Genomic DNA, 19,952 nt, shown 5'->3' with positions numbered 1-19,952 from the left:
TTCACCAGTATCCAATCCCCATGACTTACCCGTCATATATCAGTAGAACAAGCTCCTCGACCTGCCAATGTCTTACCCCATATAAATGACAATATGACAAGCTCCTCAACCTGTCAACGTCATATCATGATTTATATCCAGGCAATATAACAACCTCCTCATGCCAACGTTATATTGAGATGCATACGAATAACCACACCAGTTAGTTCACACAGACGCATCAATGCGTTACCACATAGGTATTCAACATATCCACGTTCCCACACAGTAATCCAACAAATCAATACATTTCCATACATGAGTCAAACATAGCAATTCATTCATCATGTCATAATCATTCCAAATAACCCCTCATGCAAGCCCAAATGCCACAGAAATTCATATTCAATTTATTAGGAAAAAAATGTTCTCATGTCACACGAATTTAATATCATACGCAATTATCCTAAATGTAAATCTTAAATAAAATCATCATTTTCCAGTACTCAAGCTGTTCTAAAAAAATCATATAAATAAATAATAAATTTCATATATTCATAAATAATCAGTTCACCTTAATAAAATACTGATATAATTTTATTCCCCCTTACCCGATTCCTTAAATCACGCCTGTAGGACTCCCAAACTTATACCCGCAGCGCTCACTCGAACCCTGATTCAATCAAATCAATCATAATAAAATATTATTTTAACCTTTCTTAATTTACAATAATTAAATACCAATTAATATATAAATAATTCATTTATCGTACTTTTGGGGCTATTCCTACAACGATTTCACGAGAAATCTGTTCCTCTAAATTTGTAGAGAATCATCCATAGTTTCTCGTGGTGGTGTTCGATCGCCCATTTGACTTAAAATTTAAGAAAAAATGAGGTAAGAATGAGAATTTGACTTACCCTAGGAGATATGGTCACATTAATCCTATGACAAATCTACTTCGGTAGATATGTTGGTGGCGGAGAATGGAGTTCGGTGGTATTCTCGGATTTCCAATTGGACGAGAATCCGCCATGAAATCGTAGAAAGAAGAGGAGTGGAAACGTGAGTTGAGAGATTTTTTTTTTCTTTTTTCTTTTTCTCTTCCTGTTTACTCCAGCGTGAGTTCCTACTTCTGTTTTGTTCCAAGTGATTCCATCATAGACTTAATCACTAAGTCTTTTTATTTTTATTTTTTCTCCTTTATCCATACTTTAGTTTTATATATACTTATATATATATATATATATATATATATATATATCCAAAATCCTTAAATTTCTTAATTTAATTAATTTTATTTATAATAATTAGTTAATTAATAATAAAATTTTTTAATTAATTAATTAATTTTTATTTTTATTTTTTATTTTTTTAGATTGTTATAGTGGTGATGCCAAATAAGTACCACAAATTCTGCATGCACAAATTGTAAAATCTACTACAATCAAGAAAAATAAATAAGTGACTTGAATTCCTTTTGTGCCTTACAAAGAACCTTGATATGTTATACAATTACTTTTTTGAGATTCATTGTTGAGTGCGTTTAATTTAATTATAAGGAGCTATAAGGCTTTTCTAACTATAGATTTATTTTTCCCTCCATCAACTATCCCAACTCCTCATTCGAAAATTACTTTCAAGTTCAAGAGTATTGTATACTAAAATTTGAAATATCTTCTTCAATCTAAATGCAACTCTTTAAAAAACACAACTAAAGAATCGTTTGGAGTGTTTATGTAGAAACGTTGAATTTATTTTGTGTTTATAATAAGTATTGGATTAGAGAAGCTCTGTAAATTATAAGTGGCATTTGATTGTATTTAAATAAGTGTTATTATTAGTTTTAAATATAATTTAAATAAGAATTATTAAAATTTTTAGTTAATAATTTTAATAATAATTATTTTTAATTAAATTAAAAAAATTAATTTATTGTAAGTCAAAAATTAATAAATGATTTTTCATTCCAAAAATTTAATTTATTACTATTATAATAAATAAACAAAAAAGGAGAACACAAAAAAATTGAAACAACCTATATTATAAATTACAGTTAAAAAGATTTTTGGAAATGGAATACTTAGGATTATTAATAAAAAAAAATTGAATACATAATAATTCTCACTTCTTGGTTAAGTTGGTCTTGACGCATGACAAATCTCGTTGGTTGGTTTAACGAGATTTGTTTAAATCTCGTTGGATTAAGTAGCAAGATTAAGTGAACGTTATTTTGGGAATAATTTTCTCGAAGTATTATTTAATATATTATTTTTAAATAGTAATAATTTGGGAAAATACTCTAAATATTAATCTAGTGATTTTTTTTGTGGGTTGAAATGGATATGTTTCCCATATCCATTTCGCACTGTCACACACACGAAGGGTTTAAGGATATCCCAAAACCCCAGGCCTCCGTTTCCCTCGTCTCTTATCCTCTGCATCTGCCAACAAAAAATCAAAGCAAAGCAATTGGGCGTGAAGGGAACCAAGACGGATGATTATTCGCCGTTTTGCGTCGATGCTCCATCTTTGTAGACTGCCCTCTCCGCCTACTCGATTCCTCTCCTTCACTTTTCATTCTTCTTCCCCGCTTCTCAACTCCTCATCTTCTCCTCTACGTTCGTCGACTTCTTCCCCCCGACTGTGTTTTTTTCGGCCAAATCAACATGGCAGGAGGCATACCAGGGCATTCGGAACTGCCGGAGTTGTCGCCCCAGCACACAGTGACACATTCTTCGCTGACGACGCCGTTTCGTGGACATCTCTCGGCGTATCGGACCAGCTTTCGCGAGCTCTCTCCGATGCCGGTCTCGACAGACCATCTCTGGTTCAGGTGCTTTTAAGTTTTGCGCTACTTAATTCAATTCTTTTCTATACCGTTTCGAAGTACCCTCCCAAAAGGAAAAAAGATGTGTCTGGCAGCTTCGGTTCTTCTTAGCTGGGTTGGGCGAAAATTTTGTTGACATCGTTTAGGGGTAGAAGCCCCGAGGAGAAGAAAACCATCCGTTCAATTTTTCTTTCTTTTTTGAATAAGAGGGGCTACGTATCTAGCAAGCGTTGAATTTGATATCTTTGAAGTAACTTCTGTACTCTATAACATCACTTTGAAGTGCAGAACGTTACGAAGTAAGATTTTTTACCCAAAAAAAATTCTAATATTTTGTGCTGAAAGAAATTAGGAATAGCAGTAGCTGGAGACTTGCCAAAATCCGAAGGCACTGTAAAATAGAACTTTTCGAAGTGAAATATTTGAACTGCATTTGATGGGTTGCCGGCAAAGTTTCCTCATCATATGTATACTTTTTTTTTTGTTGGTATTTTATTTTTTCAATTTCTGTTGACAATATGAAACAGTACCCGGAGCATTATGCTCTCTGACGTTGCAAGTCTTTATAGTCACCAGCTTGACCCAGAATTGAATCGGCACCTAGAATCCAAGAATAACAAACTTGATACTGGTTTTAACTCAAGTAAAATTCTCAAATTTGAGTTAAAAGATTAGATCAGAATCTCCGAAAGAAGAGATACATTTGTTCATATTTTTCTCAGAGTTCAACTCAACAAGAAAACACAGAATTACTTGGGGATATGGAGCTAGTTGGGAGTTGTTCAATTTATATGGTTTAAGAAGGCAGTGTTATATGATTTTGTGTTTGTGTGTGTATATATGTGTGAGATACACTACTACAGTTTACGCTTTTATGGTAATATTTTGGACATTTTGTTTAGGCTGCATGCATACCAAGTATGCTCTCAGGGACTGATGTGGTAGTTGCAGCAGAGACTGGTAGTGGTAAAACACATGGCTACCTAGTTCCACTTATTAATAAGCTATGCAATGGACCTGGTGATTCTGCAAATGCTGATGCTCATGAAGGATTTAATCAGTTCCCTTCGTTCTCTCTTGTTCTTTGCCCCAATATAGCTCTATGTGAGCAAGTGGTTCGAATGGCTAACTGTCTTCGTGGTGATAATGATGAGCCACTTCTCAGAACTGCAGCTCTCTGTGGGCGACAGGTACTGATGTTCAAATTGTTGTTGCTCTTAAAGCATGATGCACATTTTCTATTCTTGTTTGTCTTTATATCTTTATAATATCTTATAATTCTTTTTCTTATAGGCTTGTTTGTCAGAAATTGATTTTCATTAATAAAAAGATTTGACTGGCAGGGTTGGCCTGTTAAAAGACCAGATATTATTGTGTCAACACCAGCTGCTCTTCTGAATTATCTTAAAGCAATTGACCCTGAAAAACGCCGCCGGTCTGATTTTATGCGTGGTGTAAAATCTGTGGTAATTTTTTAGAGACTGTATAAATATTGGCACTCGAGAAATCACAAATTTAATTAATGTGTTCATATTAAACTATTAATAATTAATTTGGCAGGTGTTTGATGAAGCAGATATACTTCTTTGTGGTAGCTTTCAGAACCAAGTTATCCGTCTCATAAATTTGCTCCGTTTTGATGAAAAGCTATTGTCTCAGATAAAAGGATCTGTACCTGAAAGGTCAATAGAAATGGATTCTGATTCCCCATCTCATTTTGATTTGGATGAAGGCGAAGACCTGCATATTGAAATCATCCAGGAAGAGGAGGAAGATGCTGGTGTTGAAGACTTCAGAGAGAAGATTGAAGCAGGGGCCATCAAGAGAAAAGACTGGAGGAGAGTAAGAAAAACTTATAAGCGTAGTAAGCAGTACATATTCATTGCAGCCACACTTCCCGTAAATGGAAGGAAAACTGCTGGGGGAGTACTGAAACAGATGTTTCCAGATGCTAGTTGGATCAGTGGGAATTTTCTTCACTGTCATAACCCTAGGTGCACATTTTTTTTCTGGTTATATCATATTAAATTTCTTAAAAGCACTGATATTCGAGGGATTTTAATGGTCTTTTAGAAAGCACAGCTGCTAACTCTGCCTGTGATGCATTTAAATGTCCTAATTTTTTCACACACAGCCGGTCCCAAGCCCGGGTTAAGGAGGAGGGATGCGTTAGGTAGCTGATAGCCAGCGTAAAATTTGTCAGATCACTATGATATGAATCCTTACCGAATATTTGTTGGGGCGTCTCCTACGAGCGACACGTTGCACTTGAACCACCCGGGTGTAGCGAAAAGTGGGCGAGGGTGGGCTAGGTCGTCGCCCCGAAGCGACGTGCGGTGTCGGCGCCCAGGTACGGTGTCAAATATGCGAGGGTTCCTGCATCATTGTGGACGTGGGCAGGTAAAGACGTTAGTTCAGGAAACTAGAATTAGATTAGCAACTTGGAATATAGGGACACTTACGAGTAAAAACATGGAAATTGTGGATACAATGATTAGAAGAAGAATTAATATAATTTGCCTTCAAGAAACTAAGTGGGTGGGGGAGAAAGTTAGAGAAATCGATAAATCAGGTTTTAAACTTTGGTACACTGGAAAAGAAAAACATAAGAATGGATTAGGCATTATTATAGACAAAAACTTAAAAGATAGCGTTGTAGATGTAACTAGAGTAAGGGATAGAATTATAAAAATCAAAATAGTATTAGGACAGGAGATAATAAATATCATTAGTGCTTATGCTCCTCAAGTTGGCTTAGCAGAAAATCTTAGGAGACAATTTTGGGAAGATATGGATAGTATTATACAAAGCATACCAGGGACTGAGAAAATATTTATAGGAGGAGATCTGAATGGACACGTTGGAAGAGATAATAAAAATTATGAAAGGATACATAGAGGATATGGATATGGAGACAAAAATGAGTCTGGGGAGATGATCTTAGACTTTGCTATGTCATATGATTTTAGTATAATGAATACTTGCTTTAAGAAGAGAGAAGAACACTTAATAACCTTTAAAAGTGGAAAAAATAGAAGTCAAATAGATTTTTTTTTAACTAGGAGGGTAGATCGTGTATCATGCAAGGATTGTAAAGTTATTCCAGGTGAAAGTCTAACCACACAACATAGAGTCTTAGTGTTAGATATATGCATTAAAAAATGGAAGAAAAAGGATAAAATAAACCAGTGTAGGAGAACTAGATGGTGGAACCTAAAAGGAGAAAATATAATAAAATTTAAAGATAAAATGATCAAAGATGGGGATTGGACCTTAGAGGATGGGATAGATTCAAATACTCTTTGGAATAGATTAGCTAGCTCTATTAAAAAGATAGCAAAAGAGATTTTAGGCGAATCAAGGGGAAGATTCTCAAATAGCAAAGAAAGTTGGTGGTGGGATAAAGATGTACAAAAAATCATAAAGACAAAAAGAATTTGGTATAAAATGTGGCAAAAATGTAGAAATAGCGATAACTTTGAAAAATATAAGGAGGCAAGAAAAGATGCAAAAAGGGCCGTTAGTGAAGCTAAATATAGATCATTTAATAGTTTGTATGATAGATTAGGTACAAAAGAAGGGGAAAGAGATATATTTAAACTTGCTAAAGTTAGAGAAAGGAAGAATAAAGACTTAGGAAATGTAAAATGTATAAAAAGTGAGGATGATATTGTCTTGGTTAAGGACGAAGATATTAAAGAAAGATGGGGAAGTTATTTTGTTGTTTAACGAAAACCAAATAGAAGACTTAAATTTAAAATTGTCAAATGAGGAAAAGACTAAAAATATAAGATTTATTCGAAAAATTAGAGTTAACGAAGTTAAGTTTGCACTAAAAAAGATGAAAAATGGGAAAGCTATGGGACCAGATAACATCCCAATTGAAGTTTGGAAATGCTTAGGTGATAACGGAATTATATGGTTAACTAATTTATTTAATACAATTGTAAAAACTAAGAAAATGTCAGATGAATGGAGGAAAAGCAATTTAATACCTATATACAAAAATAAAGGAGATATTCAAAATTGTAATAACTATCGTGGAATTAAACTTATGAGTCATACGATGAAACCATGGGAAAGAGTAGTTGAACAAAGATTAAGGTTAGAAACGAAGATCTCAGAAAATCAATTTGGTTTTATGCTTGGGAGATCTACCACAGAAGCTATTTATCTTTTAAGAAGATTAATGGAAAAGTTTAGGGAAAAGAAGAGGGACTTGCATATGATATTTATTGACCTTGGGAAAGCATATGATAGGATAGTTAGGGAAGTTCTATGATGGGTTTTAGAAAAAAAGGGTGTATGTTGTAGGTATACCGATGTCATTAAGGATATGTACGATGGAGTAATGACTAGTGTAAAGACTATAGATGGAGAAACTAGAGAATTTCCAATTACCATAGGTGTACATCAAGGATCTGCTTTGAGTCCTTATCTTTTTGCTTTAGTGATGGACCAATTGACTAAGAGTATTCAAAAGGAGGTTCCATGGCGTATGTTGTTTGCAGATGATATTGTATTAATTTACGAAACTAGGAATGGAGTAGAGGCTGAGTTAGAATTATGGAGAGAAGCTTTGGAATTTAGAGTCTTTAAGATAAGTAGAAATAAAATAGAATATATGAAATGTAATTTTAGTAATGATAGGAGGAATATTGGAGACAAAGTTAAACTTGATGATGAAGAAATAAATAGTACTTGTAGATTTCGATACCTTGGATCTATTATGCAAGTTTAAGGAGAAATTGAAGATGATGTAATGCATAGAGTTAAAGCAGGTTGGGTAAAATGGAGAAGTTCTTCAAGTGTTCTATGTGATCGTAGAATACCCTTAAAATTGAAAGGGAAGTTTTATAGGACAGTTATAAGACCAGCTATGCTATATGGATCAGAATGTTGGGCGATGAAGAAACATAATATCCAAAAAGTAGAAGTTGCCGAGATGAGGATGCTTAGATGGATGAGTGGTATAACTTTGAAAGATAAATTAAGGAATGAACATATTCGTGGTAAGTTAGGTGTAGCTCCTATAGAAGATAAGATAAGGGAAGGACGACTCAAATGGTATGGACACTTGCAACGTAGGCCTTATAGTGCACCTGTGAGGAAGAGTGACTTAGTTACTGTGGGGGGCAGTAGAAGGGGTAGGGGTAGACCTAAAATAACTTGGGAGGAGATAGTGAGTAAGGATTTAATATCTTTGAATCTATCAAAAGAAATGGTCTATGATCGCATAAATTGGCGGAAAAGGATTCATATAGCCTACCCCACTTAGTGGGATTAAGGCTCGGTTTTGTTGTTGCTATAGAAAGCACAGCTGCTGATTTTATTTATTTATTTTAAAAATTAAGCTGACTCAGAGTGAATAGCACAATGGTGTTTTGTAATGGAATCACATCTGCATGTAATTCATGGAGGAGACTTTGTCTGGATGGCTATATATTCTTTCAATTATGATTTTATGATATATTGGATTCTTTGTCCTGTTGACAATTGGTGTCTTGGACTTTTTTGGATGTCACCCTTCAGCACATCTTTGATGCTAGTTTGAGAACTTAAAACATGAACCTCACTGATTTATCTGTTGAAGCATGATGAGAGAAAATGAATTGCGAGCACTTCATTGTTTGGATGAGCTTTGAATTAGAGCTGTCGTATTTTGTAACCTTTTTTAGTATGGCGACCTTTGGTTGCATTTAAAGTATCACTCTTCTTCGGTGCACTGGTTGATAAATTACTAACTGTTGGACGATATGATATTGTGCTGCATTGTTTTTGGATTGCCAATAGACATTAAATAGCCCTCTTATCGTGTGTTGTGGTCTCCGAGTCTGAATTACATCTTTTGTAACGCTTTACATCACTTTAATCCTTAATTATCATTTAATAGACCCAAGCATGGGACAACAGAATCAGCAATTGATAGATTAGGGGCTCTTCTAATTTTTTCTCACTGCACATGTTAAAGATATTGAACGTATCATGTTTTTTTGCTCAATTAATTAATCATCTAATCACATTTTTGTTGTTGTTTTATTGTTAGTGCTAGTGTGTTACGATGTGTCCCCAGCGAGACCTCCTGCAAATAGGTGACATTTGTAGAGACGTGCTAAGTTTTGCAGTTACAGGAAAAAATAAATCTTTTGGTGGAAAGTGAAAACTTAATTAAGCTTCCTTTTTCTCGCCAGCCATATTTCTCTGATGACTTTCCAGTTTGCACCAAGAGATTGGTAACGAATGTGTCATTAAGAATAGAATGAGTGTTTTTTTTAATTTTTTAATTTTTTTTTATAAATGTATATATTCTAGTACTTATTCTGTTGAACTGATGTTGTGATGGTTAGCCTCAAGTGTAATCAACCTGATGAATTGTTTGCCTTCCCCTTGGACTTGAAAGTGGAGTCAATATCATGTTGATGATGTGACTTTCTCTTTCTTGTGTCAGATTGAAGCAGGAATGGGTTGAAGTTACAGTTGATACACAGGTAGATGCACTAATAAATGCTATGAACAGTGGTTCCAGATCTAAATTTCTAGATTCTGGTGATGGTGTTAGTCGTACAATGGTTTTTGCAAATACTGTTGTAGCTGTTGAATCAGTGGCTAAGATATTGCAAGGAGCTGGAATTGAGTGTCTTCGTTACCATTGTGATTGTTCTTTGGAGGAGCGCGCAGAGATCTTAACTGATTTTCAACAGAAAGGTGGTGTTCTTGTGTGCACTGATGCAGCTGCTCGTGGTCTTGACATACCTTATGTTTCACATGTTATTCAGGTACTTTTCTTCAACAGAATCACTTAGGGTCTTGAATCATGCATTAGTTGTATTACAAGTGGAACAATTGAATAGTAGCAGCTTGTAAATTAAAAAAAAAAGTAACATCACTTAGACCTTAAGATTTTATGTAATAATAGAAAAAAGAAAATTTTATTAAAGATATAAGAAATTTAGCTTCAAATGAGTAAGAGATATAAACAGGAATTTGGAAGAAAGCATTGCTTTTAAACAAAGAAAAAAAAAAAAAAACAAACTTGCTCTATCTTTATTATTTATAAGTATTTCCAAATTTGAAGTAGCATGATATAAAAGGATTAAAATTTATGTGGAGATGGAGCACATTTCACTTAATCCTCTGAATTCAATTAAAGGTGGCTAGAACTAGGAGTTCCTTTTTTTAAGATAAAAATTTTGTTTCTTTTTATTTTCCCCCTTAATTGAACTATTTGCATTGTTGAGTTAAAAACTGCAATGTTCTTAAAGTGTTGCATCCAAAATATTTATAAAGGTTAACCTGTTAAACTTGAAGCTAGTGACTAAATGAGGTCAACCCAAGTTACATCTGAAATCAACTCTGAATCCAATATCTAGGCCCTGGGTAGCCTAATTTCTATCGAGAAATTGATTATTCCACCTAGTTCTAGGCCTGAATGGGCCAAGTTTGGGCTGTTGGGGAGATTACAGTAGCTGATCTTTTTGCTCTGAGCAGTATGTTATCTAGTAAGATATATATGTTATTCGTTTTAGCACCTCTCTTTGGGAACTTGTTCATATGGTGGCTTTAGTTATGTGGTACTTTTTAAATTGGTGAAGCTAAGTAGCTGACAAATGGAACTAGCCTGTTAGTCACTGTTTTGGACTTGATTTTGTTCTAAACCTTGTGACCTTCTTCTCCTACTTTTGTATTTTTTTCTTTCTCAATAATTTTCCTTTTCTGTAAAAAAGTGTGGCTTGTTCTTAGTTATTTTATTGTATCACTTTTGTTCACTTTGCCAATATAAAGAAGGTTATTTAGATTCAGCCTTGCAAGGCATTCTGGTGAGACAGTTGGGGTTCAAATATTTAGGCTCCATTTGTTTTGTGGAAAATGACTTTTAAGAAAAATAAATTTTCCTTATTTCTAGCATTTGGGCCACCAAAAATTTCTGTCAAGGGAATGAGCTGCCTTACATAGCAGTCATGGAAGTTATTTTTGAGACGCGCATTTAACATTTTTCCAGGGCATGAAAGAAATTGGAAAGTAATTTCTAGAGTGTTCTATCTAGACAACAGAAATAAATCATTTTCCAGGAAAGCATTTTTTGCAATTATTGTCAGGAAGTGATTTTCTGTTTTGGAAAATGGAGTACAATTTTGTGTTTGGTTTGCGTAATGTTATAGGATGGGAATAGAGCAACTATGGTACAAGGATATAATGGTTAAAAAAAGTTCTGTGACTAGTCATTTTAAGGAAAATAATCATGTAAAATGTAGTTATTCCAATCATAAATCATGGAGTAACGTATGGATAGACATTTTTGTTGTGAGCTTTAAGTCATTCATTGTCTATGGTTGTAATAACACAAACTTTTTAACTTGCTGGTTGGAAACGTGGAATAACACAAATTTTTTGTTGTAAACTGTTTTATCCCCTATACTACTGTATTCCATCTTCACCCTGTTTTATTCTACAAACCAAATGTAATCTTACAGTTCCCAGCACCATCATAGCATGTTGGTGAAAGACATTGTGGATTTAGATTTTGGAGTTTGCATGTGGAAGCCATGTTATTGCGAACCCGAACAGCACTTTGGACTTGGCACGTTTGATGTTTGTAGACTTCAAATAATTTAATGAAATTAATCAAATTTAAGGGCAACAAGCTATAATGTTCAAAGGAATGCTGTGGTTTCTTCAGGAGAGTGTGGGACAGGCTGTGATGCAGAGTGGACATTAAGGTCGAAAGATTAGTTAGATTGTCATGTATGATGGGAAAATCATCATGAAATAAAGAACTCTGTCAAAAGTAAGGAACTAATAAGGGTTTGATCTCTTTCTTCTGCAATTAAATAAGTTAATTGTTTCTAGTGTGCAGTTAGATAACTTAATTTTTTTAGTGCAGTGTGAAACTTGAAAAAATGGGGCTTGGAAGTTTATGAAATAGAGAATTAAATCTGGAAAAATTTATGTTTCAACTGATGTGGATTGGATAAGAATTTTACAATGTTGTTGTTGTTGGTGTTATTATTATTTAAATTTTTTTACTTGGGCTGAAAGAGAGAGGACGGGTGGGGGCGGTAAGCGTAATAGTATTACAACCTACTCAATTTCATGGGTTCAAGTCATGGAAACAAACTCTCTAATTGTGGAGGTAGGGATGCATGCATGCCCTACATGTGCATGTAGACTGCAGGTTTTGATCTTCCTTTTGAGGTTAGTCAAACTGAAGACTATATTATAAGTTTATAACTTGCTGCCTTTGATATAATTACATGATAACTAGCAGGTTTTTCTTTGATTCTTTTCCTTCTGTTATGTTCTAATTATTGATCATAGCCACAAGATTCATATTCATAAGGGATCTTACTGCTGGGTTCTTTTGTTTCATCCCAGGCAGAATTTTCCAAGTCTGCTGTGGATTTTTTGCATAGAACTGGTCGTACGGCTAGAGCTGGTCAATTCGGACTTGTAACAAGCCTGTATAATGAATCAAGTCGAGAACTTGTTGCTGCAGTCCGCCAAGCAGGGAAACTGGGTCAACCTGTGGTATTGCTTCCAACTAAGAAACTTTGTACAGGATGAAAATTCTTTGCCTGAAATGACAATTTGGCTGCTCCTTAAAATATAAGAAATCCTGAAACTGCAGTTTTGGCTGACCTTTATTGCTTGGAATATAGAATTTCAGAGATAGTTTAAAAAATGTGCCTATTAAATCATATTGTTGTAATGAGATATGCACTAAAAGAATTAATTGCTGCTTGAGATTTAGTTGCAGATGAAAATGTATATGTAGACATTCTCTGGTGATTTCTATGATTTATTCTATGGCTACAGGAGGAAGCATTTAGTAGAAAAAGGAGCTTTCGAAAGAAGCTCAAGAAGAGAGGTAGTGTTCATTTCTTCTTTTCCGAAAAATAAAAATAAAAATGCATACTATAAATATTAAGATGGGCTTGAAATTATTTGGCAATATTATGCAAAGCATGAACTTGAGCAGTTTATGCACGCTATCATTGTGAAGTAATGTCAGTTTACTTTTTTGCTCAAATAATTTGTTGTCGTTTGCATGATGTAAGAATGCAGTGTGTTATGATAGTAAATTTTAACTTGTTTTTCATCTTCATATGTTAGTAGGTTCCAGCATGGTTAGAGTTAGGGATGCATCATTTATCAACAATGGAGTTCTTGCTTAATTCAATGAGCTTTGGGAATTTGGTAAGAAAAGCATATTTTTGTGCAATGTAATTATTTTATTATTAACATCTTTGAATCATATTTTGATATGTGCTACTTGTGAATCTCTATATTTTGATCGTCTTCTATATTGGAGTGAGATTTTGAGCAAGTGTTTACATACTCTTTTGTCATCAAAATCAGGAGTCACTATTGATGTTGACACATTTCTATCCTTTTCCTTGTTGGTGAATGTTTTGAATGAATCATCATGCATACTTCATTGGACCTCTCAGGTAATGCTAATTCAGCATCAGGTAGCTTCTCATTGGATTGTATTGCAAAATCCATGATAGTTCCATCAGTTTGTAGGTGTACTTTGATGGGACTGAAACACGAACCAATCCCCTGATTGTAAGAACCTGTGAGGAGACAACCAAAACAACAAATGGAACTTGCCATTACAAAATGCAATCACAAATAACACCAAATTTAAGGTGGAAAACCCCTTCAAAATTGAAGAGTAAAAACCACGGGGCCACAAAGCCCAAATAAAAATTCCACAATGAGCAAATTTTGGTTTTACATGACAAGTTCCAGTGATCACTAATGGTTACTAATAAACTCAACAATAGTCACATCATTGCCATAGAAAACAAAGACTAGATGAGGAAGATGAGAAAACAGAGAAATTTCCCCAAAACAGAGTTGCTGTCATGAACAGAAACGGCTGACCTAGAGGCATCCAAATGAAGATCGCACCGTTCAGAATTGGGGACCTGATGTCCTCTACCTGTTTTAAAATTCCAGCCAAATCGAGCCATGGATGACCCTCCGATTGTCAGTTTGATCAAGACTGTGCAGTGGGAGAACGAGCAGAATTTTCTGCACTTCACTTCTCATGTCTTCCTGTCTCTTTTGAGGGCTGCTAAACTTCACACATCCCAAAAAAGCCTAATTTATTCTCCCAAAATTAAAAAGGAGCCCAAATGGACCTTTAATCTTAGGCCTTTCTCCACATAGGAACCCAAACTCAAAAAATCTCCCCATCACGACTATGTGGAGAAATTCACCATACCGACGATTGATGACATGTATCAAGCTTCTCTCTTAATAGTGGCTTTGTCAACACGTCAGTACCATTATCATCTATTTGGATTTTCTCAAGTTGTAACAACTTAGAGCTTAACACATCATGTATCCAGTGATACCCAATGTCAATGCTTTGACCTTGAATGAAAAGTAGAATTTGTACTAGTGTGAATGGCACTTTCGATGTCACAAAACAACTTGTATCTTGAAACCAAGCTCTTGAAGAAACTTCTTCATCCATAGCAGCTCTTTACATGCTTTGGTTGCTGCAATAAACTCTGCTTTTGTAGTTGAGAGTGCAACACACTTTTGCAACCTTGGTTGCATGCCCCTGCTACCCTTGCAAAATTTATCAAATATTCTGAAGTTGACTTTTGAGAATCCATATCTCATGCCAAGTCTACACTTGTAAAGCTAACTAAGAGAGGCTTATCTTCACCAAAGGAAAGTCTTAAGTTTTAGTTACCACAAAATATCTTATAATCCACTTCACAGCATTCCAATGGTCTTTACTTGGATTTGAGAGAAAATGACCGACAATACCAACCGCATGAGCTATATTAGGCCTAGTACATATCATGGCATACATTAAGCTTCCAAACGTTGAAGCATAAGGAATTCTCTTCATCTCTTCCTTTCTTGTGTAGCGGGATATTGCTTGTTGCTCAATTTTAAATGAGGTGCAAGAGGGCTACCAACCGCTTTAGCCTTGTCCATGCCGAACCATTGAAGTACTTCACGGATGTACTTCTCTTGTGATAGATACAACTTCTATGTAGCTCCCTCAATTAATTATCATTCCCAACATTCGTTTTGCAACACCTAAGTCCTTCATGGCAAAGAACTTAATTGATTGATTCTTCAAAGCATCAATCCTGCAAGCATTCTTACCAACAATAATTATATCATCTACATAAAGTAAAAGAATGATAAAATCATCACCAGGGAATTTTGGCACAAATACACAACGATTTGAAGTAGTCTTCTTGTAGCCATGCTCTCTCATAATTGACTCAAACTTCTTATACCATTGTCTTGGAGCTTGCTTTAATCCATAAAGACTTTTCTTCAACTTGCAAACATAATCCTCTTTCCCTTTCACTTCAAATTTTTCTAATTGCTCCATGTAGATTTCTTCTTCCAAATCATGTGAAGGAAAGCAGTCTTCACGTCTATTTGCTCAATCTCCAAGTCAAGACTAGCTACTAATTCGAACACTGCATGAATGGAGGACATATTCACAATAGGAGAGAATGCGTCTCCAAAATCAATCCCCTTTCTTTGACTAAAGCCTTTAACAATCAGTATTGCTTTATATTGAGGCTATGAGCTGTGTTCTTCGTGCTTTTTCTTGTACACTCACTTGTTCTTCAATGCTTTCTTACTCGTAGGCAACCTCATCTATTCGAAAGTATGATTATCATGCAAAGAATTTATTTCATCTTGCACTGCATCAACCCATTTTTGTTCTGCTCACTTTCAATGGCCTCTTTATAACACTCAGGTTCCCCCTCATCAGTCAAGAGCTCAAAATCATTAAAAGAGTATCTCGAAGAAGGTTGTTGATCTCTGCTAGACCTCCATAGTGGAGCTATTAGTAGATCTACTAGTTTCTTAGATTGCTCACTAACAATGTCATCTGTTGGAGCATCTAAATCAATTGTATCCTGCAGTTTGTTTTGTTCATCATTTTCCTGCATATCATTATGAACATCAATTTCAACTTGCTCTGGTGTATGTGGCAATCGAACTGGATCCATATCAGTTCAGTCATAATTTTCTCTAGGATTCAATATGCTTTGCCTTCTCAATATCATCAATGCTCTGGTCTTCAATGAACACTACATCTCGGCTTGTAACAAATTTTTCTCAACTGGATCATAGAATTTGTAGCCAAATTCATCATTGTCATAGCCCATAAAAACACACCAACAAGTCTTCACATCTAACTTTTACCTTTCATCCTTTGGGACATGAACATAAGCCTTGTAGCCCAAAAACTAGCAAGTGGTTATAGGATACATCCTTGCCAAACCAAATCTTGTCCAAAACATCACCTTGCAAAGCAACTGTTGGACTCTAGTTAATCACATATACTATTGTGTTAGTGCCTCACCTCAAGGGATCTAGGTAATTTTGCTTCAAAAAGCAAACACCTAAATCTCTTAATCAGTGTCTTGTTCTTTTTTTCTGCCAAACCATTTAACTGAGATGTCGGTGTTTTTTGATGTTTGATACCTTGTCGTTTGCAATACTCATCAAATACCCCAGAGTACTTACCACCATTATCAATACGAATGCATTTGAGCTTCTTCCTTGTTTGTCTCTTGACCAATGCTTGAAATTGTTTAAACTTATCAAGCACTTGGTCCTTTGTCTTCAAAGCATAGACCCAAAGCTTCATAGAATGATCATAAATAAGGTTACTAGATAAAGTGCACCACCAAGAGAATTCACCTTTAGAGGACCACAAACATTTGAATACACCACTTGTAAGAAAGTAGATATTCTTGAAGAGCTCTTATTGAAGGATACTCTGTTTTGTTTTCCTGCTATGTGTCACGAGTTAAGCTTGTTCAGGCCATTATGCTTGCCTGTGACCACTTATCTCATGTGCTTGGGATGGGTTTTCATCATGTAAATACTAGTGTAGGGTTATTTTGCTGGTAGTTTATTTGTATGCCAAACCCCTCGGTCACTTTGATGTTTCCTAGTGCCAGGATGATAATTACATAAAAACCTCTTTAGGGGAGGGTGAGTGTTCATCAGTCATTGTAAAACTCACTAGCTGTTGTCAACATGTTTAGCCTACTTGCCTCCCTCGTTAAACACAATGTCAACGGAGGTGTTGTTAATGAATTACGTTTGTTTCAATGTTTACTACTTGCTTGCCACGACTTTCATGAATTGATTACTGTTTCCGCTGCTATTTGAATGAATGCTAATGAAAGTGTTTCGTGGATGAATGTTGGTAAACGATAGACTGGCTAATTAAGCAAGAGTGCTTTAGCTAGCGCCGCACGGCCCTTCACAAGGGTGTGAAAATAGTCGGACCATGACACCATGCAATGATCACATTTCTCTAGTTCTACATCCTTCACACTAGAAAGCAAATTTTACTTGGCGAAGCAATTCAGCCTCTTCTCAGTAATGTGACTAAGTCTCTTGTGCCATAGTTTAGACGCATCTTCACTTCCCACTGCATTTACACTATACTTGGAATCGAAGCTTGCATCATATATAAATTTGAGCACTTCTGCCCCTGAGCCACAATCAAGTTGCCTATGGAAAGTTTCCATTTTCTTGATCTAAAGCTATTGCAAAACCCTTCATCATCGAGTTCCCCAACCAAAATCAAATTTAGACGAATCTCAGGGATATGTAACATTATTAGTAACCAGACAAACATCTCCCATGCCAATAGCCTTTGTGAAAGAAGAAACGATTGAAAAATATTTTCTTCATTATTTTGTTCATGTGTACAATCCAATATATAATACGATTACCTATTTTAAGTAAGGAAACAATTTCTACTGAATTAATATCAAATCCTCCATAATTACCCACTTTCCTAATTTGTATTTTATTTACAAAGATATTCGGGATTGATATTTTAACACTCCCCCTCAAGTTGGATCATAAATATTAATCATCTCCAACTTGCTGATAAGATCATCAAAGCTCTGTCGTCCCAACCCTTTAGTGAGAATATCTGCAGTTTATTCCTTGGTTGGTACATAAGTCATACATATAATTCCTTCTTCAATTTTTTCTTTGATGAAGTGCTTGTCCACCTCCACATGTTTAGTCCTGTCACGTTGAACTGGATTAAGAGAGATGCTGATAGCTGCCTTATTGTCACTGTAGAGTTTGATAGGAAGGTTCACCGATACCCGTAATTACTCCAATAGTTTTCGTAACCATAATCCTTCACAAATCCCTTGAGCGACTACCCTGAATTCAGCTTCAGCACTACTACGAGCCACCACATTCTGTTTTTTGCTTATCCAAGTTACGAGATTTCCCCAGACGAATGTACAATATCCTGTGGTGGACCTTCTATCTTCTACTGGTCCTGCCCAATCTGCATCTGTAAAGATCTCTACTTCTTCCTACCTTTCACATTTCTTAAAGAAGAGTCCTCTTCCCGGGGATCCCTTGAGATATCTAAGGATCTTGTATACAACATCTAACTGAACTTCCTTTGGTGAATGCATGTGTTGACTTACTACACTGACTGCAAATGCAATATCTGGTTTGGTATGTGATAGGTAGATCAGCTTGCCAACCAATCTCTGTTACCTCTCCTTTTCTACTGGTTTTCCACAATCTTCAACCCTCTTTACTGTTTCTATCGGGGTTTCGCTGGGTTTGCATCCAAGCATGCCAGTTTCAACTAGGAGGTCGGTAACATACTTTCGCTGAGAAACACTAATTCCCTTTTTCGTTCTTGTCACTTCCATGCCCAAAAAATACCGCATCTGTCCTAAGCCTTTAATTTCAAATGCAGTAGCCAGAACCTTCTTCAATCTCTCCATTTCTACAGTATCATCACCAGTAAGGATTATATCATCAACATACACTATTAGAATTGTTCTCTTACCTCCTTCAGACTGTTGGAAGAATAGTGTATGGTCTGATTGCCCTTGTCAATACCCTTGATTCTTTAGTACCTTTGCGAATCTGTCGAACCACGCTTTAGGAGATTGTTTGAGGCCATATAACGATTTCTTTAGTTTACACACTCTGTTTTCTTCACCTGTTCTACTGAATCCTTCTTCACTTGTTCTACTGAATCCTGGTGGTATAGTCATGTAAACTTCCTCTTCTAATTCTCCATTTAAGAAAGCATTTTTAATATGAAGTTGTTGTAGTGGCCAATCTAAATTGGCTGCCAGGGACAAGAGAACCCGAACTGTATTTAAGTTTGCCATTGGTGCAAATGTCTCAGTATAGTCAATGCCGTAGGTCTGTGTAAAGCCTTTTGCAACAAGTCTGGCCTTATATCTTTCAACTGTTCCATCAGATTTACATTTCACTGTGAAGACCCATTTACAACCCACTGGCTTGTTCCCTTTCGGTAGATCTGTCAACTTCCAAATTCCATTTTTTTCTAGGGCTCGCATTTCTTCCATGACTGCCTCTCTCCATTCTGGTATTTCTAGAGCTTCCTGAATGTTTTTTGGTATTTTCATCCTGTCAAGATTAGAGACAAATGCACGATATCCTGTAAACAAGCTTTTATAAGACATGTATTTCGACCAAGGGTATTGAGTACATGACCTGGTTTGTTTTCTGATTGCAATAGGTAAATTAATATCATCAGGTGCAGAATTATCAAAGGAAGACTCAATTACCATATCAGGATAAGGCAAGGGCTCATGATTATTTGGATCCATCATCGGTTCCAATGCTTTTGATGCCTCAGGTATGAGGTTCTCCCTCTCCTTTGTTTTCGGCTTTCTTGAGTAAACTAGTATGTCTGCGGTGTTTTGCTCTCCTGCATCTCCCCCTGAGGGTAAGCGTTCAGTTGTGTTTGGCAAGTCGGGAAGTAATGCAATGGAAGACTCAATAGATGGGTCAGGGAATGAAGGAGTAACTGGAGTAACCGCAGATTCAGTAGTAAAAGGATCAAAGAATCGATCTTCACTCCATTTCTCCCCCTGAAGAGAGGGCTTTGGGAAATAAGGAGTGGTTTCAAAGAAAGTGACATCAAGACTAATGAACAGTCGTTTTGAGACCGGATCATAGCATTTGTAGCCTTTTTGGGTAGGTGAATAACCAAGGAAGACACATTTAATGGCACGAGGATTCAATTTATCGCGAAGGTGTGCATGGACATGAACAAAAGCAGTATAACCAAAAATCTTCAGTGGGAGACTGGAAGGGAGTCGAGAG

The 19,952-nt window shown here is 35.7% G+C and overlaps 1 protein-coding gene across 7 annotated transcripts in view; it reads left to right on the top strand.

Moving 5' to 3' along the window:
- Window positions 1-2,345: 2,345 nt before the first annotated feature.
- LOC131144226 (DEAD-box ATP-dependent RNA helicase 22) overlaps window positions 2,346-19,952 on the top strand; it is a 29,131-nt gene continuing 11,524 nt past the window's right edge. For 3 of the 7 annotated variants that reach the window (XM_058092745.1, XM_058092746.1, XM_058092744.1), the window contains exons 1-8: window positions 2,346-2,816; window positions 3,713-4,000; window positions 4,154-4,276; window positions 4,371-4,804; window positions 9,259-9,586; window positions 12,183-12,335; window positions 12,624-12,675; window positions 12,924-13,004. In XM_058092745.1, coding sequence (XP_057948728.1) covers window positions 2,478-2,816; window positions 3,713-4,000; window positions 4,154-4,276; window positions 4,371-4,804; window positions 9,259-9,586; window positions 12,183-12,335; window positions 12,624-12,675; window positions 12,924-12,982 — 1,776 coding nt within the window. In that variant the 5' untranslated portion in view covers window positions 2,346-2,477 and the 3' untranslated portion in view covers window positions 12,983-13,004. Of the gene's footprint in view, window positions 2,817-3,712; window positions 4,001-4,153; window positions 4,277-4,370; window positions 4,805-9,258; window positions 9,587-12,182; window positions 12,336-12,623; window positions 12,676-12,920; window positions 13,135-19,952 lie in introns of those variants that run through there. The other 4 variants (XM_058092742.1, XM_058092743.1, XM_058092741.1 and 1 more) reach the window with 3 other exon arrangements.

This window comes from Malania oleifera, chromosome 12, assembly GCF_029873635.1.
Source record: "Malania oleifera isolate guangnan ecotype guangnan chromosome 12, ASM2987363v1, whole genome shotgun sequence".
NCBI classification, from domain to species: domain Eukaryota; kingdom Viridiplantae; phylum Streptophyta; class Magnoliopsida; order Santalales; family Ximeniaceae; genus Malania; species Malania oleifera.
This window is presented reverse-complemented; position numbering and strand designations above follow the sequence as displayed.